Source organism: Canis lupus, chromosome 7 (assembly GCF_011100685.1).
Source record: "Canis lupus familiaris isolate Mischka breed German Shepherd chromosome 7, alternate assembly UU_Cfam_GSD_1.0, whole genome shotgun sequence".
Taxonomy (NCBI): domain Eukaryota; kingdom Metazoa; phylum Chordata; class Mammalia; order Carnivora; family Canidae; genus Canis; species Canis lupus.
In genome coordinates, this window is record NC_049228.1 from 65,268,782 (window position 1) to 65,293,310 (window position 24,529).

Genomic DNA, 24,529 nt, shown 5'->3' on the forward strand with positions numbered 1-24,529 from the left:
TGGAAACTTTTTAAAGAGGGACAGAAACAAATGACATGTTTTTTTCTTTTCCCTTCCTTCTGTTTAGAACATGGATATGATGTTAGAGGTGGCATAGCTACTTTATAGTGACAAGGATGAAGGCCACACACAAAGTACAAAAGAGCAGAAAGCTAGAATCTGGGTCCCTGAGGGCATGATGCGGCTGCATTACCAGCCTTGGACTGCTGACCTCCAGACTTTTTAATGTGAGAAAAATAAAACCAGTCATTTGTTGTTTAATCTGTTTTTTAGGTCCATTTTTTTTTCAGCTTAACGTTAAGCTGACACATGAATTCACAAGATTATTTAAGGATTAAAAGAGAAAAATCTATGGAAGAGTGTAACACAGTTCCTGGCATATAGCAAAGTTACCACTGAATGGGTGCTGTTATTTTGGAGAGATTGGGGACTGCCAGCAGGGAACAAAAATCAAATATAGGATAAACAATTTGGGAAGGGAAGAAAAGTATAGAAGCTACGATATGGGGGATGCCTGGGTAGCTCAGTGGTTGAGCATCTGCCTTTGGCTCAGGTGGTGATCTCAGGGTCCTAGGATTGAGTCCCACATCAGGCTCCCTGCAAGGAGCCTACTTTTCCCTCTGCCTATGTCTCTGCCTCTCTTTCTGTGTTTCTCATGAATAAATAAATACAATCTTAAAAAAAAAAAAGAAGCTATGATAGGCTTGTAAAAAATTCAGATGTTTAGAGCCAGGCCATGTGTGTTCTTAAGGGGTCTTGGAGTAGATACTCAGTGTATGTAATTTCTTTTGCTATCCTCTCTGTGAGAACATAAATTGATATCATGTGTTCATGTGAGAACCTTGATCAACGAAGAAGATGAGACAAGGCAGAGATTTCTAGGAACTCTGAGAACAGTTTTATGTATGTGGTTAGATTTTAGTGAGGCATTCCATTCGGTGTCTCATTTTCTCCTGCTTAAGCAATACTGTCAAAATATGGATTAAAGAAATATTCAAAAAAGACACTGATAAACAAAATGTCACCGAAAATGGTTGACATAAATGTGGTCTGTCATCTTGATGACTCAGATACTAGGTCCCGGAGGAACAGAAGTTTGCTGAATAGAGAAATCTATTTTACTGCCCACTTGGAAGTTAATAATATCAGTCATTTCAGAAAGACAAATACTACTGAGCTTGAACACATTGGCAGAGAAGAACCTAACAAATTCAGCTTGAAAACTGCACCGGAAAAATAAAAGTATGATGAAAAGAGACTGTGAAAATCTGGGATATTATGATCAGATCAAAGAATTATGTGAACTTATAGAATATGCAAAAAGAAGAAAGGTTGGTATTTGTGGCTGAGCCTCCAAAGGAATTCACTCATTTAGTGAATAGTAGCTCATTTCAAGTAAACCAAAGAAGAATGCTGTAAAGTTAAAAGGATTACTAAAATTTAGACTTTTTTTTTTAAGACTTAAATGTCAGATAGTGGAAAGACCTAAAGAAGAGCATCTGATTGGGACGCCTGGGTGGCTCAGCGGTTAAGTGTCTGCCTTTGGCTCAGAGTGTGATCCTGGATTCCCAGGATTGAGTCCCACATCCTGCTCCTTGCATGGAGCCTGCGTCTACTCCCTCTACCTGTGTCTCTCATGAATAAATAAATAAAAATCTTAAAAAAAAAAAAAAAAGGCAACTGATTAAGAGAATGAAAATTTGTAGCGATTCACAAAGCCACTGCTGAATGTAAACACCAAGGGAAGACTGAGTAAAAAGATATGAAAGGCAACAAATCACAGACTACAACTATCATATTTTCAAAATTGTAATAAGGTATTACCAAATAAAGTAAATAAACAACTCTTAAGTTAGAGTGCAAATGAAAGCACCTTACTGTTTTAAAGGTGCAAAGCAAGACAATACAACATAAGCACATCCACATTTTAAATAGTTGTGTGGTGGGTAAATGCCATTTAAAAACACGTTCAATAGAAAAATGATTTATAAGTCAGTTTATAGAAGATCAAACAAAATCAATGTTTAATACCAACTGTAACTATAAATAACTAAAAAGAAATGAACTGTCTTCCATCCTGTTTTTGCTTCAACATCTATGTCTTCTGCTCCTTGCCTTTTGGAGAAAACATTGCATTGTAAGGCTGCCGTCTTTTGGGACGAGGACAAGGATCAAGATCTTCCTTAATGTAACCTTAAAAACAAATGACAAATTTAGGACACTGTATTTGCAACATGTATTTCTCTCAGCATGTACCCAGTAAACATATGACTTATTTAATGCCTTCTAGTTTACATGCTCCTGATTATTAGCCATGCAATGTTAATGAACGAATCATTTCACTACTTATCAAATGTGTTGTATACATTATCTCGGCTAATGCTCACACTCCTTTAAGTAGCCTCCACTATACCTCCTTCACAGATGAGGTAATGGAGACCCAAGGAAGTTAAAGAACTTGTTCAAGTTCACAAAGCCACGAAGTGGAAGAGGCTGACACTTTGCTAAATGGCTGTCAAAAATTCAGAACCAGAGCTCTTAAGTACTTTCCTAGTTTGCCTATTAGTTGCAAATGGGGAAAAACTGCTAAACGAGAACTCTTCACTATTACAATACTATTACAATAATTCCAGGTGCTTATCAACAAGACTTTCTGTGGCAGTTACTTCTTTAGATGACGTGCCCCTATACTCTTCAATCATCCGATTCTCCTAAGGTATCCTGAATCATGTAGTTTGCACTTTGTCATAACCCCTTAAGGTCATAGTAGGTGTATAAACACAGGGTCTATCTAGATTGTTTAATTCTATTTGATGACCAGGCAGGGTCATCAAGACAAAGGGAAGGTAATTTGGCTTATTAGCGGGGAAAGTGAAAATATGGTAATGGCTACAAGAGACTTTGCATCTTTTGGAAAAACTATCTTACTACTCAATATCTGGAGCTTCAGAGCTATATACATTCTCAAGTCATATTAAATGTTAGCGCCAATTGGAAGGCGCTAGTTGCAGCAGTCTTCCAAACAATGGTCCTTTTAACTCAGATATGGTTTATAAATACCCAGCATTCTGGATTAAGTGAGGTTTTAAAATCTAAAATTCAGAGTAGTTGCTTTAAAAAGATACTCTCTTTTTAACGATATAACTTTGCTGGCAACTTTTGTAATGTCATTTTATTAAAAGTCATTTTGATGAAAAGAAAGGATAAATGAGAAATTAACTTTCTGAAATTTGAGTGATAAATGAGGATAATGAATACACAATCGTATTTAAGTGATTATACACAATCTCTGGTTTCAATGACATTACTCACAGTGTTAAAGGTAAGCCTTTTATCTTTAGGAATTTATTTTTATGTCCCAGAACTAGCCTCTGAGCAGAAGGTAAAAGGAACTATAGGGAAAAGTCTAATGTTTAGACTTGCATATACACATTATAAAAAAGCCAAAATGTTATAATCTGTACTCTCACCTCTTTCCATACATGTCTGCGTGGAAGGAAAACCAACTTCCCAGAAATTCTCTGGTGTGTTGGGTGGAATGTAGCGGAATCGATGTCTTGAGCAGGAAGCCAATTTCTTTTCTCTTTCTTCTGCTGGAATATCTGCATAATACTAATAATAGAAACTGGTAAGTTTTTTCACTTAGAAATAATAAATGTACTGTTAGGCTTATTGATTACAAACTGGAAGCTAATAAAAAAGCTGTCAAAGTATTCAGCATGTTAAAGGGACGGCTGGGTGGCTCAGTGGTTGAGCATCTGCCTTCGGCTCAAAGAGTGATCCCGGGGTCCTGGGATCGAGTCCCACCATCAGGCTCCCCAGAGGGAGCCTGCTTCTCCCTCTGCCTATGTCTCTGCCTTTCTCTGTGTCTCTCATGAATAAATAAATAAAATCTTAAAACAACAACAACAACAAAGTATTCAGCATGTTAAGGAAACAACATTCACTGAAGATAATATTAGTAATTAATACTAACAGTAACTAGTGCTGGTCTGTGAAATCTTTGCTCCACAAATGAGAAAAGGAGCCTGGAGCTTGTATAAGGTAAAAGCAATATGCTGCTTTTCTCATTGATAAAGTCTTACAATACAAAAACAAAAACTGCCAGCTTAATAGTGTGCTGAGTGATGTAGTTGATTTATATAATGGCACAATCTCAACTGTCAGATGAATAACAAAATTGCACTTTGAACAGCACTTTTCTCAGTTGTTATTTGGATATAACATGTGTGTTCTGAAGTAATTTTCTTATTTAAGTAATTTTCTTATCTAAGTTTTTACAAATAAAAGTTTAGCTCTGCAGTTGCAGGTTTCATGACTTCTCCCTTCAAGCTATTTTTTCAATTAGGATCAACGATGTATTGTTTCTTACAACTGCAAATAAAGAACTTGAACTTCATAAAAAGAAGGCTAAAATTTATTTTTATTTTTAAAAAAGATTTTATTTATTTATTCATGAGAGATACAGAGAGAGAGGCAGAGACATAGGCAGAGGGAAAAGCAGGCTCCCTGCAGGAAGTATAAAAAAGAAAAGAAAAACGAGGACAGAGGTATATGGGAATTCTCTGTACTTTCTGCTCAATTTTGTTGTGGATCTTACACTGCTTTCAAAAAACAGTTGATTAAATAAAACAGAAGGAAAGCACATAGCAGCTATTTTAGTAGTCCAGAGTGATGAAATGGTGCCTTGGTCCAGGGGATTAGTGGTGGTGAAAGTTAAGTGGGTGGAAATGAGATACACTTTGAAGGTAGAACTGATGGGATTTGCTAATAGATCTGTTACTGAGATACGAAAAGAATAGAGGATAGTTATAAGAGCTTTGGTTTAAACAGCTAGAAGAATGGACTTATAAGAGATTCAGTTGAGTAGGGGATCAGTGGTAGAAACTCTGCTTTTGGATATAGTGAAATTTGAGATGATTATTACACTTCCATATGTATATTGCATATTCCACAGGTTGGAACAGACACTGGGATACATTTTAGCAACTGTCAGCATATAGATAATATTTAAATACACAGGACTGGCACTTTCACTCCTGGTCATGAGAGAGTAACAGGGAACAGATTTATCTATCTTAAACAACAAAAATATTGGAATAAAATATAAGAGACAATGGTTTTTAGAGACTGAATAGCAGACAGCATAAGAAATGATTCCTGAGAAAAAGAAAGCAAATTAACAGTTTGCACTATACCTGTACTATAAGCTATCCATATATAACTAACTTATCAAATTTTCTTTCTTCTTTTTCTTTTCCCTTTCCCCTTTTCCTTTCCCCTTTCCTTTCCTTTCCTTCCTTTCTTTCTTTCAAGATTTTATTTATTTGAGATCGAGCAAGAGCAAGCATGAGTGGGAGGTGACGGGTGGACAGAGGGAGAAGCTGACTCCCTGCTGAGCAGGGAGCCCGATGTGGAACTTGATCCCAGGGCTCCAGGATCACACCCTGAGCCGAAGGCAGATGCTCAACTGCTGAACCACCCAGGCGTCCCAAAAGAAAATTTTAAAGGGGGACTAAATCATTAGAGGCAGGCATCTAATAGGTAACAGATAGCAAGGGAAGTAATTAAAAAAACATGTTTCAGAAAAACACAGAACCTGCATGAGATATTTAGTGATAGGATAATTAGTACTAATTCTATGTCATTAGTCCAAGATAGCCAATATATAAAAGGAAAATATAATTGTGTTCAAGGATGACACAGAACCTGTTCATCACATTTTGTTTAGGAAGGAGTATTTGGGGAAAAAGTTAAGAGCTTATAGTTATATCAGTTATTTAGAAAAAAAAATTATGGATACATCTCATTTCCTGAGATTACTGGTATAATAAATGTTAAAGATTCCTACTAAAATATCAGAATTTTCCCCAACAGCATATGAATAAGGAAGGGTCTTTGCTATAATGTAACACCAGGGGAAAGAAATTAAAACATTTTTTTTTTTAAACTTTTATTTATTTATGATAGGCACACAGTGAGAGAGAGAGAGAGGCAGAGACACAGGCAGAGGGAGAAGCAGGCTCCATGCACCGGGAGCCCGACGTGGGATTCGATCCCAGGTCTCCAGGACCGCGCCCTGGGCCAAAGGCAGGCGCCAAACCGCTGCGCCACCCAGGGATCCCAAATTAAAACAAATACAAATAAACAGGGAAAAGAAAAACGGCACAAATGTCTTAAGCTGGTAAAATGAATGAGGGCTTAGGCTCCAAATTCACTTAGTGAAAGTCTGAGACTGAGGGCTTTCATTTCCATGTATTTAGATCTCTCAAGTCACAGCCAGTGTGCTCTTTAATTATGCATCCTGCTATTCCTGGCTCAAACTAGGTTTCTAGATACAAATATAGCCTCTATGATTTTTAAGTCATGCATTTATGATCTATAAAGCCATATTTTAAAAAATCCACTGGACAGTATTTACATTAGTACTTACAACTTCACATTCCTTGCATGTGTGTCCAAGCAATTTCCTTCTCTCTTCTTTTTTCCGAACTACCTCAATATGAGGAAAATTTTGTAACCTAGTCTCTCTGGAAGAAAAAGGAATTAAATTTAAAAATTAATCCACTGTTACTACAAAGATCCCTGGTTTAGAGTTTTAATTAATGAAGGTGAGAGCCTAGAGGAGAAATAATCCCAAAACATTAATTCATTTTACTTGAAATGTTTATTATGTTAGAAAAACATTTTGGGCAGCCCCAGTGGCGCAGTGGTTTAGCACCGCCTGCAGCCCAGGGCGTGATCCTGGAGACCCTGGATCGAGTCCCACGTAAGGCTCTCTGCATGGAGTCTGCTTCTCTCTCTGCATGGAGCCTGCTCTCTGCATGGAGCCTGCTTCTCTCTCTGTGTCTCTATGAATAAATAAAATCTTAAAAAAAACAAAAAATTTTTTCATGCATTCTTCTCTAAATACTTATTAGATACCTACTATTTGTCAGGTATTTTTATGTATATTGTTCTCTAACTGAAAAAAAAAAAACCCTATTATTTCATAGTTTTGGCTCTGGATGGCAGAAAATAATATATAAAACAACCTAATTTATTATTATTATTTAAAGATTTTATTTATTTATTTAGAGAGAGAACATGTGGGCAGTTGGGAGGAGTCGAGAAGGACAGAGATAATCCCAGGCAGCCTCTGTGCTGAGCATGGAACCTGACGTGGGGCTTGATCTCACAACCCTGAGATCATGACCTGAGCTGAAACCAAGAGTCAGATGCTTAACTGACTGAGTGAGCCACCCAGGAGCCCTGAAAATAACCTAATTTAAAAAGAAATGCTGTACTATTAAAGTCCGGAATTGGTATTCCATAACATAACCAAGAAAGAGAATAACTGCCTGTTAATTCAGTTTTCTTTAAGAACCTGTATTTCTGGGCTAATCTACTCCCCTCCCTCAAAAAAAGAGATTCAATGGGATGCCTGGGTGGCTCAGGGGTTGAGTGCCTGCCTTTGGCTCAGGTCGTGATCCCGGGGTCCTGGGATTGAGTTTCACATCGGGCTTCCTGCAGGGAGCTTGCTTCTTCTCCCTCTGCTTACGTCTCTAGCTCTCTCACGCATAAATTAAAAAAAAAAGAAAAGATTCACCTGTTTGTATGTTATTTGTCATTTTCTCTAAAAATTCCTTTTGCTGCCTCCACCAACCCTAGATACTTCAAAATGTTAGGAATAATTATTTGCGCTTGTCCTTAAATGGATCAGATCCTACTGAGAACTACTGGGAACTGAAGAGGGTCAAAGCCATGAGGTATGTATTAATGAGGTATAGAGTGTTTTGGGTAGAAAGAGCAAGCAGAAAGTATGGAACTTTTTAATATACTGTATCCTGCTATAAATTTTAAAGCCAAATATAGAAAGTCCAAACTTACAAAATAGGTAAATGAAGAATTAAATGATGGTATATATATATTTGTTTATAATAGAAATCTCCCCCAGGAGCTTCAACAGCCTGACTCACAAAATCTGATTTCTGAAACGATTTATTGGTAACATATCTACTCCTCTGAGGCATTCTGATCACATGCCCCTCTAGTTGACAAGTACTTTCTCTCAAAAGGAAGCTTTAATTGCTCTAGATCAAAGTATATAAGGTTATAGGTTCTGGGGTGGGGCTAAAACCCAGGAACTCTCAACTTTAGAACAATCTGTAACTTAAAAGGACAGATAAAAATTGCTTTCTTTCAAATAGTTTATGGACTTTTAAAAGCTTTTGCAGAATACATTTTGGCCATATCCTCTCCTTTGTTGTTTATTCTGCTTTTGTTGTTAAAATGCTGTCGGGAATCTATTAGCACTCTGGCATCTGTAGCAGACCTTAAGCATCACCTAAAAGATTACTAAGCTTCTTGTTCTACAAAACAACCCATCTTCCCAGGTTTTGCTAGTATTGTCTATGGGGAATAATGCTAATCTTAAGACTTTTACCATCCTTATGCCTTATACTCAACTCTTAGGTCTCCAGCTATCTAATGGTTTCAGAATAAATAAAACTACACATGTTTTTAAAAAGTTAGTGAACCTTCAATATGAAAAATTTGAAATGACAGTTCTTACTCTGCAATCCTACTTCAAGGAATCTACCCCAATGATACACAACAATACAAAAAGAGAATGTACGTTATTCACTGCAGTGTTTTGTGTTAGCAAAACTATAAACATCCCAAATACCCATTACTAAGGAAGAAACTATGGTACAAACAATAAAATACTATGCAACTAAAAAGAGAAATGTGGAATACCATCATACAAAATTATGAGTGATTTCTAGCATATATACTTAAATGAAAAAATTGAAAGCAAAATGGAGAAAAGTATATATAACACCCTACCACTTGTTTAAGGGGAGAGAAAACAAAAATATATTTCTGTATAGATATCTGCTTTTATTTTTTAAAAAAGACTGAAAATCCTCATTTTTAACGAATGGTTACCTTTAGGGGTGGGAGCTGATAGGGTAATGGGGACAATGACAGAAACTAGAGTATCTGAAAACACCTTGTTTTGAAGCCTCTGAAACCATGTACGTATTTTACATAATTAAAAAAAAATATTTATTTATTCATGAGAGACACAGAGAGAGGCAGAGACACAGGCAGAGAGAGAAGCAGGCTCCATTCAGGGAGCCCAACGCGGGACTCGATCCCGGGACTCTGGGATCAGGCCCTGAGCCAAAGACAGATGCCCAACCACTAAGCCACACAGGCATCCCTATTTTACATAATTTTTTAAAAAAGAATTAAAGATAAAAAGAAAAAATTTCTACAAAATTCAAAAGCAAAATAAAGCAAACCAAAGACTGAATCAGTGACATACCTACACAAAAAATAATTATTCCAAATGGCTTTAAAACACAGTGACTGTACATTTATAATAGTCATAACTTTTTTCATTTTTATAATTTTTATTGTATGAAAATTTGCAGATAACATGGTTGTTCTAATAGATCTTAAGAACAAAATCCCCCACAAAAACACATTAAACCATTTTCATAAATCATAATTATTGGTGATAATTTATGTTATTCTGAGATTGCTCAATATACTAAAGAATAAAGTTAAAGAGAAATGTTGTTGGTAGCATTGAGAGGTGGGATTCTCAGAAGGGGAAAGTAGGTACAGATGTGAGACAGAAGAGGTTATTACATAAAGATCCTGAAGTTGCAGCTATCAATATGAAAAAGTATAGTTATCTTAAAAATCAAAATGAAACAAAAACCTTATTCCTAACTCTGTCCACCCAAAAGATCTAGAAACAATGACTAATAGTAGCAATGAATAACCCTAGTGCTCAGAATAAAACACACGAAACATTTAAATCCATGAGTTCATAATAACACCATAAATAAAAACTCCCTACTCACATCTGGGATTGCTAGAGTACTATTTCTTTGAAGAACTGGTAAATAAAGGAAAAGAATTAAGCACTAGCAATAAACAATAGTTCTTGTCTATCAGAGTCTTAAGGGTATCAACAAAAGTTTGTCTCAGCCTGTCAGATCTCTAAAATTCTCAACAGAAAGAAGTATAAATTTTGTATATTGAATAACTCAATTTGCCAACATCATAATGAAGAAAAAAAAAACATAAAAAATTTTTAAATTGAATTACTATGCCTAAGTTCACTTCTAGAATGAATAGTACATGATTAAAAGTTACAAAATTTGCCATCTTTGGGGGCACTTGGGTAGTTTATTCTGTTAAACATCTGACTTTAGCTCAGGTCATGATCTTGGGGCCCTGGGATGGAGGCCTGCATTGGGCTCCCTGCTCAGTGGGGGTCTGCTTTGCCCTCTCACTCTGCCCCTCCCTCTGCTCATGCTCTCTCTCAAATAAACAAAATCTTTAAATAAAAAAAAGCAAACAGAATTTGCCACCTTTGAACAAAGGGCACAAAGCAGCATCATGGTTCAAAATCAAGATGTAAAAAAAAAAAAAAATCAAGATGTTCAGTTTTTCTTTTAAGGTTTAAAAACCCTCATGTGGGACGCCTGAGTGCCTCAATGGTTTAGCGCCTGCCTTTGGCCCAGGGTGTGATCCTGGAGACTTCAAGATCAAGTCCCACTTCAGGCTCCCTGCATGAAGCCTGCTTCTTTCTGCCTGTGTCTTTGCCTCTTTCTCTGGGTCTCTCATGATTACATAAATAAAATCTTTAATAAAACAAAAACAAAAACAAAAAAAAAAAACAACCCCCATGCAATAATTCTTAAGCACAACCTAAGGCTTGCCACCTAAAGTCTTATTACTATGTAACAGTTACAGTATATAATTTAACAAATTCCTGAAATTTAAATAAAGTCTACAATAAAACAGAACTAGAATAACATTTGTTATAAAAAAGAGAAAATAACTATTGCCACTGTTAGAGTAGTGGTGATATCAATTGCCTTATTTGTAATATTAATTTTTATGCCTGACTCCATCTTTTTTTATGACCATAAAATTAAATCAGTGATCTGCACCTGTTTTTAACCAAAGTAGCAATTTAACAGTTCAGTGGTACTCTGAGAACGATAGCTGTTTTACTTCCAATCACATCACTAGTATTAATCAAGGCCAACTTACCTTTCATCATCCTTAAAATATAGCTCCACAGATGCTTTCTGCTTGACTTTATCTTGTTTATTATCATCATGAACTGTAAACAAAACACACATACCACACACTGAATGCAGAACTAAGAAAAAGTTTTTTTGCAACAGGAATGACTTACATCAAAACTTCCATTCTTATTGGATTTCATACTGTAGGCTACTGGGCAATTCATTTAAATTTTCTGTAATTTTTTTTTCTTCTGCTTAATGAGCTGATTATCTTGTTTACCTCAGAATTACTCGAGACAAAAATCTTACCTAGAAAACTATTTTAATTAAAAAAAATTAAAAAAAGATTTTATTTATTCATGAGAGACACACACAGAGAGAGAGGCAGAGACATAGGCAGAGGAGGAAGCAGGCCCCCCGCTGAGTAGCGAGCCCAATGCGGGACTTAATACTTGAGTTCTGGGATCATGCCCTGAGCCAAAGGCAGATGCCCAACCACTGAGCCACCCAGGTGTCCTTAGAAAACTATTTTAGATTTAAAAACTATATATATGACGTATATGTACATATGTGTAGATTACATATAAATATCAAGTATTTTAGACTTTAAAAAGAGTTAGTCTGATGCCCGTTATCATTTGGCATCAAACAAGACAGCTTTTAATAAGTTTCATTTTTAGTCTTGTTGATTTTTAAAGTAAGCTCTATGCCCAACATAGGGTTCAAACTCACAACCCTGAGATCAAGAGTCACAAGCTCCAAGTAGGTGGTCCAGTCCTACTGATTTTTATAATGTGTCTTTGAGGTAGATTAACTAGGAAATAGCGGTTAAAAAGTTTTATCAGAAAATTGGTGACAAAATTAGAACAGAAGCTCAGGGAAATGAATCCCAAATTGTCTAGACCCAAATAGCCAACTGCTATTGTGTATTCAAATAATCAAAATTTATCAAGCATCTTGCTAAGTTCTGGCCATGTAATGTCCAACAGAAGAAACCAGGTCTCCTGTCCTCCTGGAGTTTATGCCACAGTGAGGGAAAAAGGCATTAAGCAAGTAGATAGCTAAAGCTTATCTGAGGAAGGACATGAAAGGTGGTAACTAATTCAGCCACAAAAAGCAAGAGTGGAGAATGGAGAAGGTTCCAGGTAAAGTTCTTGAGATGGGATAAAGTTTGGTATATTATAAGAACTAAGAAAAGGCCAGTGTGGTTGAGATTGAGTGAAGAAAGGTGTTAGGAAAGATGAGACTGAAGGGGTAGGCAAGTACCATATCATGATGGGCTCTGAAGGCCAAAAAGAGTTTGAATTTTGTTTTGAATGCAAAAGAAAGCCACTGAAGACTTCTGAAAATCCACTTTACTGAGGTAATATTTATAAAGGAAACACCCTGATTTTAAATATATTAGGATTAATTTTGGCAAATGTTTACTCCAGTGTAACTACTATCCAAATCAAGACAGGGAACTTCAACTTCCCTCATCCCTGGAAGTTTCCTCCTGTTCTGCTTCTCAAACACATGTTCTCTGCTGTCTCTTCCCTTCCCCTCTGGAGGGATGATTTCTGCCACCACAGCTTAGTTATGCTGGTTTTAAAACTTTGTATCAATGGAATTCCATAGTATGTATTCTTTTCCATCTTTTGGATTTTTCTAGCTCAATAGATTTTAGATTATTGCTGAGTCTAATACCCTCCTTTTTATTGACAAGTAGAGGAGTTTACCACAATTTGTATTTCGTTACCTGTTGATGGATATTTGGTTTATTTCTAGTTTTGAGCTACTACAAATAGCACTATGAACATTCTTGAGCACAATGCTTTATGAATGTGTTTTGGTTTTAAAAAAATATATTTTATTTATTTATTTAAGAGAGAGAGCATGAACAGTATGGGGTGGGGAAAGAGAAGGAAAGAAAAGCAAGCACACCACTGAGCAGGGAGCCTGATGTGGAGCTTGATCCCAGGACTCTGGGATCATGACCTGAGCTGAAGGCAGATGCTTAACCGACTAAGCCACCCATGTGCCTCTGTTTTCATTTTTCTTGTTTATATACCTAGGAATGGAATTGCTAGGTACTATGGTGGGTATGTATATAACTTTATAAGAAACTGACAAACCTCAATAAAGCTGTTAAAAAAAGCCTTGCTGAACTCTTTTCCATAGCACACTTTTATATTCCCACCAGCAAAGAATGAGAGTTCCAGTTGCTCTTCACTCTTGCTCATGTCAGATATTTTTTTTTTCTCATGTCAGATATTACCAGTCTTTTTAACCATTTCAGTGGATGTGAAGTGGTATCTCAGTCCCTCATGTCCAATAACGTTGGGAATATATTTTATTTATTTTTATTTATTGATTGATTGATTTTTTACGTTGAGCATATTTACATGTGTTTACTGGCCCTTCAAATATCTTTTCATTGAAGGTTTTTAAGTAAGAAGATAATACAATCCAACTTACATGTGAAATAAATGATTTTTAATTTTGTGCAGAGAATGGATTGAAAAGGAGAAACAACTGTCATAAAAAGACTAGTCAGGAGGCCTGTAGTTGAAGAGGTGGAAAGGAGAGTGGTTGAGACTAGAGCAGTGGCTACAGAGATGGAGAGAAGTGAAATGATAGGAGACATATTTTGGAGATAGTAGTGCCAGGGTATCAGACTGGGCATGATGAGGAGTTGAAAGGAGAAGTCAAATATGACTCCCACATTTCTATCTTTAGTAATCAGGAGGATAGTAACTGAGGTTTAAGGAGACCAGGAAAGGCAGGGATAAATCAAATTTCGGTAGGAAAATAAAGATTTCTAATTTGAATTTATTAAGTTCAAGGTGCTCATAAGATGTCCAAGAGGTAGCTGGATTCAAGCCTGGGGTTCAGAAGAGAGAGGAAAAGGCTAGGAATAATGAATATATAGAAACGTCTTAAAAAAAAAAAAAAAAAAAAAAAAAGAAACGTCTTCACATGACTTCCACTACAGCACATACTCCTGTTTCCTTCCTATTTCACTAGCTGTAGCTCCTTCCAACTTCCTTTGCTGGCTCTTCTTTCTTTCTCCAACCTTTTATTTTTTTTATTTTTATTTTTTTTATTTATTTATGATAGTCACACAGAGAGAGAGAGAGAGAGAGTCAGAGACACAGGCAGAGGGAGAAGCAGGCTCCACGCACCGGGAGCCCGACGTGGGATTCGATCCCGGGTCTCCAGGATCGCGCCCTGAGCCAAAGGCAGGCGCCAAACCGCTGCGCCACCCAGGGATCCCTCTCCAACCTTTTAAAGTTGTCATACCCTAGAGATCAGAACTTGAAATGCTTCTCTGATCTCACTCAGTTTCGTGGCCTTAAGTACCATCATCTACTTGCTGTTGACCTCCTGCCCCCTAAATCATTTCTTTATCCTGGAGGTCTTGTCCAAACTCAACACCCTATCAATTACCTACTGATACTTCCACTTGAATATCTAGTAAAGTATTAACATGTCTGGAACTAAGCTTTTGGTACCCTCCCTGAAACTTGTTCTTTCTAAAAAAGATGAGGTAGAATTTTGTGATATGAGGGTCAAGAAAATGAAATAAATGGACAGTAAAATCCTAAACCATGTGACTGAGAAATGAAAAAGTCTGAAAGGTCATTTGGTAAGAAATAAATGGAACCTGGCTTGGATATGTTAAGTTTAAGTTGTTGAAGAGACACAAAAGTAGCATTTGCATTTATATTACATTTTCTCTAAGAATTGCAGGACTGGGATTCATCAGAGAAGTCAAACTAGAGATACAGAGGTAGTTAAGAAAAGCATGAGAAAAATATATGAGAAAGAAAACAGAGTCCTGGGATACTCTAAGAAGCAGAAGTTCCCAGAGATCAAAAGAACAGTACAGCACTGACACAAATGATTAAGTGAGAAGAAACTTTGGGATGGTCAGTGTAAGATAAAAAAAAAAAAAAAAGAAATTAACAATTATGTCTAGTAAAAGAACCCCCCCCCTTAAAGATTTTATTTACTCATGAAAGACACAGAAAGAGAGGCAGAGACACAGGCAGAGGGAGAAGCAGGCTCCATGTGGGAGCCCGATGTGGGACTCGATCCCGGGTCTCCAGGATCACGCCCTGAGCCAAAGGCATATGATCAACCACTGGAGCCACCCAAGTGCCCCTCCCTCTCCCCCTCTAAAGTGAAAACAATTAGCAAAAGGCTCTTCTTGGGGGAAAAAAGTGAGCTGAACAGTTGTAAATTTTTATTACAAAAGTTGGCCTGATCAACTTTTTGCCATGGACTGAACAAGCAAAACCCTGCTGTTTTGTACCTTTGGTTAAGGTCTTTCTCGCTTTGAGCTAATAAGGGCTGTATTTTTAAAAACCTGATGGAAGCACAAGGAAAACATAATCAAGAGAGAATGTACTAAAGCAGAAGGTGTGCTCATTTATAACCTTTGCACTGGACTACAAATTCCCTTTTATTCACAAAAAGAAAATGAGACATTTAACTTTAACTTTCAATTCAGATTATCTACTTGGAGTTTCACTTATTCTTTTGATTGCTACCTTGCACTATAAACTACTGCTTCTAACATAAAGAGTTTTAAAAAGATTGATACATATAGTTACATTATGTTGTTTGGGAAGGAAGGTAAAGCATTCAAACAAAATTAGTCTGAATTTTCTATAAAACTTTCTCCTTCCACTGTATTACAATGATTAATTTATTACTTGACAAAAAAAATCTCAAAACTTTTATGAACTTTATGAGTAAGGTACAAAGAAATTTGTAGTATTCAATCAAGATTAATTTTTTAGTTCTTTTAAAAAATTTTTTAGTTTTTAAACATTTTATTTATTTGAGAGAGTGAGAGCGCAAAACTGAGAGGGTGAGAGCGTACAAGAGAGCATGAGCGGAGGGAGGGGCAGAGGGAGCAGCAGACTCCCCACTGAGTAGGGAGCTGTACCTGGGGCTTAATCCCAGGACCCTGGGATCATGACCTGAACCGAAGGTAGCCACTTAACCAACCAAGCCACCCAGGCACCTCAATTTCTTAGTTTTGATGAATATTTTTATGGTAGTATTTAATATAAGGGGAAACTGAATGAAAGGTACAGAGAATTCTCTAATTATTTTTTTCCTTCTGAGCTATCTTTTGTAACTCTTTTACTGGTCTGAAATTATCTCACTATCTAAAAGAAATTTATGTAAGAAATATGAAATTTAATTGTTAATATATACCTCATCAAGCCTTTGTTAACTAACTAGCTCCTTGACTTGATTTACTAAACTGAGTGTAACTGAGGAGCCATAATTAGGAAGAAAATAGCCTTACTGTTTGGTTTCTTTGTGGTAGTTGACAATCCCTCTTCTTCATCTGCCACCTGGGGGAAGCTATCTGCCAAACAGGATTCATATTCTTCATGTGTTGTCCGATCAAACATATCTTCCAAGCTATCATTCATTTTTCTTTCTCCATCTGTGTAAAAGAGCATTGGCTTAGGGCAAGAAGCAAGCTTTTTGCTTTCTATGTAGACCAATGTGAAACTTGTAGTAACTGCCACAAAAGACACTTGCCTCAGATGTACATGGGGCAACAATAAACCAAGTCTAGATAGTTACTGTATTTATAAAGACTTAGCGCTTTAAATGTCCCTTACTCATGTGCAGAGAATGCTACTTTTTTGTTGCTGTCATTACATACATAAAAATCTTTTTCTCCCTATTAGCTCATGTATAATTCATACTATGCAGGGCAGCCCTGGTGGCTCAGTGGTTTAGCGCCACCTTCGGCCCAGGGCATGATTCTGGAGACCCAGGATCGAGTCCCACATCGGGCTCCCTGCATGGAGCCTGCTTCTCCCTCTGCCTGTGCCTCATTCTCTCTCTCTCTGTCTTTCATGATTAAATAAATAAAATCTTCATAAAAAAAATAGTAATTCAAAAAAAAAAAATAGTAATTCATACTATGCTAAAACGAGTCTTACCAAAAACTGTAAGGAATAGAAAATGCATCATAATGAATGGTGAAAAATACTAAGTTTAAATAAAATGTGTATAAACAGCTGACATTAAAATCTATAGAATCTTGCTCATCTGCTTATTTTTCTAATGTACTTGCAAAAAATGTAATTTCTTACATCATTATTAACCATCATTTCTTACCATCATTATTGGTAATTGAATACTGATAGAAATAATGAATTCAATTCCTCATTTGAAATTTTAAGTGCTAAATTCATCTTCAGAGTACTAACTACATTTCCTACTATATAATCACATTTTGAAAAACAGCAGTTAACTAAAAAACAGAAATAGATCCAACTGGCTAACAAAGATGATGGAGCAGAAGCCTGCTGAAATTCCTCTCTATGAAAGAATCACTTCCCCCAACCCCCAATCCCTCTCTTTCTTTTTTAAACAGAAATAAGGAAAACATTATCAGGAGTTGATACCAGAACAAAATACTCTTAAAACCAAAATATCTCTCTCTTTTTTTTTTAAAGATTTTATTTATTTATTCATGAGAGACACAGAGAGAGAGGCAGAGACATAGGCAGAGGGAGAAGCAGGCTTCCCACAAGGAGCCCGATGCAGGACTCGATCCCGGGACTCCGGGATCATGCCCTGAGCTGAAGGCAGATGCTCAACCACTGAGCCACCCAGGCGTCCCAAAACCAAAGTATCTTCTTAAGAAGAAAGTTACTTAGGTGTCATTCACTATAAAAGGACAATAAATAACTGTTAAAGATTCTTTTAATAGGTATTGTCCTTTCCATGTAGACAGCCAGCTACTTGATCTTATAGTTCAAAGACTACTACAATTTTTTCTTACATACTGCAGTTAGGGCAACAAGAGAGAGTGTTTCTTCTTCTTCTTTTTTTTTTTTAAAGATTTACTTATTTGGGATCCCTGGGTGGCGCAGCGGTTTAGCGCCTGCCTTTGGCCCAGGGCGCGATCCTGGAGACCCGGGATCGAGTCCCATGTCAGGCTCCCGGTGCATGGGGCCTGCTTCTCCCTCTGCCTGTGTCTGCCTCTCTCTCTGTGTGTGACTATCATAAATAAATAAATAAATAAATAAAATTAAAAAAAAAAAAAGATTTACTTATTTGAGAAAGAGAGAGAGTATGTGCATGAGCAGGGGTAGGGGCCAAAGGAGACAGAGAGATTGGGGCAGCAGATCCCTTCTGAGCGGGGAGCCTGACATAGGGCTCAATACAACAACTGTGAGACCATGACCTGAGGTGAAACCAAGAGACAAACGCTTAACAGCCATCCAGGTGCCTCAAGATAAAGTATTTCAAAAGAAGTGAGAATAAGGGACACCTAGGTGGCTCATGGTTGAGCATCTGCCTTTGGTTCAGGGCGTGATCCTGGGGTCCCAGGATCGAGTCCTGCATTGTGCTCCCCAGGGAGCCTGCTTCTCCCTATGCCTATGTCTCTCTCCCTGTCTCTCTCACGAATGAATAAATAAAATCTTAAAAGGAGTGAGGACAAGACTGGCTTCAGCCCTGGGCAGGCAGATTACAGAATATTCAGAACAAGATAGGATATGTACATATAGTCTGATTGTCCTCAGCTACTAGCAGATGATCCCTGGAAAATGTCCTTGCTTTTGGTACTGCATCCTCTGTGGCAGATCCTAACCCCTCAATACATAAGGGTGTAAGTGACACTATTCCTGGGATATTGCTAAGATGGTGCCAACCAAAATCCTTCTACTGTTCCTGAGTCTTTTAGAAATTCAAGGCTTTATTTTATTTATTTGAGAGAGAGAATGAGTGAGCATGAGAGAGACAGAGAGCGAGCACGAGCAGGGGGGAAGGGCAGAAGTAGAAGTAGACTCCCTGCTGAGCAGGGAGCCTGATGCAGGGCTCGATCCCAGGAGCCTGGGATCATGATCTGAGCTGAAAGCAGATGGTTAACCAACTGAGCCACCAAGGCACCACAAAATCAAGGCTTTAGATGAATAATTAATAGTTTGTCACCACAAAAGGCTAAATATCTTTTTCTGTAGAAGCAGAATATGGCAGAGTAACTCAGCATATACACGATTACTCTTAGTTTACTGTTAACTTACACTAATACTTATCAGTAGAGTCTCCCCTTTTCATACCTTATCAAATTGCTTTGGAAATTCTGCTTTCTAAAATAGGACTCTCAATATTCCCTTTTACAAAAAATTATCTAGGGATAATACTAGGGATCACAGCAAACATTTTCTTAAAAAGGTCAGACAGGAAATATTTTTGGTCTGGGGGCCCAAGAAGGTCTGCAACTACTACTCAGCTCTGCTGTGGTACCATGCATGCAGCCACAGGCAATACATAAACAAGTGAGCCTGTGTTCCAATAAAACTTTGTTTATAAAACTGGCAGCTGGTTGTGGTTTGCTGAGCCCTGGACAATTCGAGTTCTTTCTGGAAAAAAAAGATTTTGGCTAAAGATATTTTCCCCTTGTAATACTGAAACTGAGCTTTACTAAGAGAAATCTATTCATCAGAACAAGAAAAAACCCCTGGTTTATGGTGAAGAGGTCACTTCTGGTCATCAGTGCAATGGTATGACTATAAACTTCCCTCTACATTTTTATTAAATTAAAAAAAAATCAAATCTTACTTGGACTTTTCTCTCCCTTCTGCTCTTGCTTCTTCATTTTTAAAAGCACAGTTTCACTAACCAATGTGCAGTCCATGTCCACTGTCTCTCCTCCTGCTAATCTTGACTGACTGCCATCCTAAATATTTAAAAATTCAAAAATTTTAACAATTATCCCATATGGCCTTATATTTACTTTTTAAAAATTCTGGTAAAATATACACAGCATGAAATTGACCTTTTTTTTTTTTTTTTTTTTACCATATTTTAAGTGTACACTTCAATAGCATTAAGTTATATTTATTTTTATTCTTTAGGAATATATATAGATTTAGGTTTTATTGCCTGTAAAACATTTTAGCTTCAATACACAAGTATCCTCTCTCAAGCCCACAAAAAGAAGGACTGCTGCCAAGGAAGGGAGAGATGCATACCACTGACCTCCCTGGGCTTCTCCTCCCTTTCTTCTCCAGTTGGCTTCACAGTAATGAATGTCAGTGTACACAAAGAACAACAATTTCATACTGTACCAAGTTAAATACTTCATTAATATGCTCCCAAGTGAAAGAGTACTTTTCAAACTATATAAAACCTAAAAACAAGCCAAAAGAGTTATTTCCACTAGGAATTTTATCTTTTTTTTTTTTTTTTTAAGAGCAGGGGAGGGGCAGATGGAGGAGAGAGAGAATCTTAAGCTGGCTCCATGCCCAGCATGAGGCCAATGTGAGGCCTAACTCATGACCCTGAAATTATCACCAGAGCTGAAATCTAGAGTTGGACATTTAACTGAGCACCCAGGAGCCTGGGAATTTTAATTTTTAGAGAAATATACAGTATTTAAAAAATAGCCAACTGGGAAAATAATTTTTTTCTTTATGGTATGTTATTTTAAAAGTTAATCAAGGCATATGATGAATTATTTTGATAAAATATAAAATTATTAAGGGGCCTGTGGCTGGCTCAGTTGATTAAGTGTCTGCCTACTGCTCAGGTCATGATTCCAGGGTCCTGGGATTGAGCCCTGTATCGGGTTCCCTGTTTAGCAGGGAAATCTGCTTGTCCCTCTGCTCCTCCTAGTTTGCGTGCGCGCACTCTCTCTAATAAATAAATAAAATCTTTAAAATATATATGTGTGTGTATAAAATTATTAAAATATGTAATTAGCATTTTTCGTTATTTAATACTATAATATTTTTCAGCAAAGGCCTTTCTTTTTCATTTTTTTTAGGGGGGGGAGAGAGAGAGAGAGAAAGGGAGACAGAGACAGAGACAGAGAGAGAAGAGGGGCAAAGGGAGAGGGAGAGAATCTTAAGTAGGTTCAAAGCCCAGCATGGAGCCTAATGTAGAGCTCAATCTCACAACCCTGAGATCATGACCTGAGCTGAAATCAAGAGTCGGATGCTTAACCTACTGAGCCCCTTGGGTGTCTCAACAAAGGCCTTTAAAGTCAGAAAGTATTATTACCCTTTCAAAAACATCATAAAGTTAGAAGAATAAGCATTTTCATTTCTTAGTTTTCTGAATAAAGAAATGCAGGTTTTATTTGGAATAAATAAATGCAGATATGTGATTATCTTAACGTCACAGAGTTAGTTAGGGGAGAAGGATGACTAACAACTTACTAGAATAACCACATGGGCCTTGGTTTTACTTTCTAACTTACCTTTGTATCTACTACAGTAGTATCCATTTTATATTGAGAGAGGTCTGCTCCTGGATCTATGCTCCACTGGATATTTTCAAAGGATCCATCTTCAATAAGGAGAAAAAAATACAATTAAAATGGAAAAAATGGATTTTAAACATTCTTATCACTTTAAAACCTTATGAGATCCAAAGAATGGGAAAAAAGATTTGCAAATCCTCTATTTGCTAAAGGGGCTGCATCCAGGACATAAAAAGAACTCTCACAACTCAATAATAAGACAAATACCCCAACTGAAAATAAGCAAAGAATCTAAACAGACAATCCTCAAAGAAGATATACAAATGGCCAATAAGCATATGGAAAGACATTCAACAGCATTAGCTGTCAGGAAAAGGCAAATCAAAACCACAATGAGATAACACTTCATACCCAAAGTATGGCTAGAATAAAAAAGATAATAACAAGTATTGGTGAAAATGTAGAAAAATGGGAACTTTAAGTGTTGCTGATGGGAATGTAAAATGACATAGATGCTCTGGAAAACAGTTCCTCAAAAGGTTAAATACAGTTAGCATATGGTCTAACAATTTTACTCCTATATATAACTCAAAAAAGATGAAAATATACATCTACATAAGATTGCACTCAATGTTCTGCTATGAACATTCATAGTAGTGAAAAAATGAAAAGTCACAAAAAATCATATATGATTCCGTTCATATGAAAACACAATAGGCAAATCTATAGAGATAGAGGGTAGGCTAGTTGCCTGGGATTGGGAAAGAGGGAAGAGGAATGCAGAATGATTGCTAATGGGTATTGTTCTTCATGTAGAAAATTCTTTCTTACTCAAGTATAATTAACATCCAGTGTTATATTAGTTTCAGATGTACAATGTGATTCAATAGTTCTATACACTTCTCAGTGCTCATCAAGAAAGCGTACTCTTAATCCCCTTTATCTAGTTCACTGATTCCCACTCCCCCACCTCCCCTCTGGCAACCATCAGTTTGTTCTATGTATTTAAGAGTCTGCTTTAGTTTTGTCTCTTCTGTTTGTTTCTTAAATTCCACATGTAAGGGAAATCATACAGTATCTGTCTTTCTCTATTTCACTTAGCATTATACCCTCTAGGTCCATCCATGTTGTTGTAAATGGCAAGATATTTTTCTTTTCTATGACTCAGTAATATCACACTGTATATACATAACCGCATTTTTGTTTATTCATTGATTTATCTATGGACACTTGGGTTGCTTTCATATCCTGGCTACGGTAAATAATGCTACAATGAAATATGGGGTATATATATCTTTCTGAATTAGTATTCTCTTTTTAAAATTTTTTTAAAATATTTTATTTATTTATTCATGAGAGGCACAGAGAGAGAGAGAGAGAGAGAGAGGCAGAGACACAGGCAGAGGGAGAAGCAGGCTCTGTGCAGGGAGCCCGATGTGGGACTCAATCCCCAGACTCGAGATATGCCCTGAGCCAAAGGCAGATGCTCAACCACCGAGCCACTCAGGCACCCCCTGAATTAGTATTCTCATACACAGTAGTAGAATTATCGGATCATATGGTAATTCTATTTTTAATTTTTTGGAACCTCTACACTGTTTTCCATAGTAGCTGTACCAATCTGCATTCCTTTTTTTTTTTTTTTTAAAGATTTTTATTTATTTATTCATGAGAGATACAGAGAGAGAGAGAGAGAGAATGAGAGAGAGAGAGAGAGAAAAGCAGAGACACAGGCAGAGGGAGAAGCAGGCTCCATGCAGGGAGCCTGACGTGGGACTTGATCCCGGGTCTCCAGGATCAGGCCCTGGGCTGAAGGTGGCGCTAAACTGCTGAGCCACTGGGGCTGCCCACGCATCTGCATTCCTTTTTTTTCCCCAGGATATAAGTGATTTCTATTATTTTTAGCCCTGAATGATTTTAGGAAAAGTTGGAAAAACAACATTAGAGAAACAGCATTAGAACATTAGAAAAACAACAACAACAACGCCAGCTCTACATTTATCAAGCATGGCTTAGTTTTTAATCCATTATAAACCAATATTGTTTCACTCAGCTTCTTTTTTTTTAAAATAAATTTATTTTTTATTGGTGTTCAATTTACCAACATACAGAAAAACACCCAGTGCTCATGCTATCAAGTGCACCCCCCCAGTGCCCATCACCCATTCACTCCCACCCCCCGCCCTCCTCCCCTTCCACCACCCCTAGTTTGTTTCCCAGAGTTAGGAGTCTTTATGTTCTGTCTCCCTTTCTGATATTTCCCCACACATTTCTTCTCCCTTCCCTTATATTCCCTTTCACTATTATTTATATTCCCCAAATGAATGAGAACATATAATGTTTGTCCTTCTCCGATTGACTTACTTCACTCAGCATAATACCCTCCAGTTCCATCCACGTTGAAGCAAATGGTGGGTATTTGTCATTTCTAATGGCTGAGTAATATTCTATTGTATACATAAACCACATCATCTTTATCCATTCATCTTTTGATGGACACCGAGGCTCCTTCCACAGTTTGGCTATTGTGGACATTGCTGCTATAAACATTGGGGTGCAGGTGTCCCGGTGTTTCATTGCATCTGTACCTTTGGGGTAAATCCCCAACAGTGCAATTGCTGGGTGTTAGGGCAGGTCTATTTTTAACTCTTTGAGGAACCTCTACACAGTTTTCCAACTGTGGCTGCACCAGTTCACATTCCCACCAACAGTGTAAGAGGGTTCCCTTTTCTCCGCATCCTCTCCAACATCTGCATTCCTAACAATAGTGCGCGAGGCTTCCTTTTCCTCTACATCTTTGTCAACATTTGTAAAGATTTTTTTTTTTAATTTTTTATGATATTTGTCAACATTTGTTATTTGTGTTTTTGCTTTCAGTCATTCTGACAGGTGTAAAGTGATATCTCACTGTGGTTTTAATTTGCATTTTCCTGATGATTAGTGATGTGGAACATTTTGTCTTTTAAAGTCTACATTTTATTTATTTATTCAGACAGAGAGAGAGAACAAGCAAGTGGGGGGGGGGGGGGAAGATAGGGGCAGAGGGAGAGAAAGTCACAAGCAGGCTCCATTATTGTCCCGGGGCTCGATCTCACAAACCTGAAATCAAGACCTGAGTCTAAATCAACATTCAGATGCTTAACTGACTGAGCCACCCACGTGCCCCGTAGAATATCTTTTCATTATGTCTGCTGGCAATCTGTAAGTCTTCTTTGAAAAAAAGTGTCTGTTCAGGTCCTCTGCCCATTTTCAAATT

General features: G+C 37.2%; 1 protein-coding gene across 4 annotated transcripts in view; it reads right to left on the reverse strand.

Moving 5' to 3' along the window:
* Positions 1 to 1,791: 1,791 nt before the first annotated feature.
* The window catches only part of RBBP8 (RB binding protein 8, endonuclease), a 101,136-nt gene continuing 78,398 nt past the window's right edge, over positions 1,792 to 24,529 (reverse strand). For all 4 annotated transcript variants that reach the window (XM_038543668.1, XM_038543670.1, XM_038543669.1 and 1 more), the window contains 7 exons: positions 21,271 to 21,359; positions 19,629 to 19,746; positions 16,345 to 16,488; positions 11,062 to 11,134; positions 6,434 to 6,530; positions 3,471 to 3,612; positions 1,792 to 2,193 (listed from right to left, as the gene is read on the reverse strand). In XM_038543668.1, coding sequence (XP_038399596.1) covers positions 2,096 to 2,193; positions 3,471 to 3,612; positions 6,434 to 6,530; positions 11,062 to 11,134; positions 16,345 to 16,488; positions 19,629 to 19,746; positions 21,271 to 21,359 — 761 coding nt within the window. In that variant the 3' untranslated portion in view covers positions 1,792 to 2,095. The remainder of the gene's footprint in view (positions 2,194 to 3,470; positions 3,613 to 6,433; positions 6,531 to 11,061; positions 11,135 to 16,344; positions 16,489 to 19,628; positions 19,747 to 21,270; positions 21,360 to 24,529) is intronic.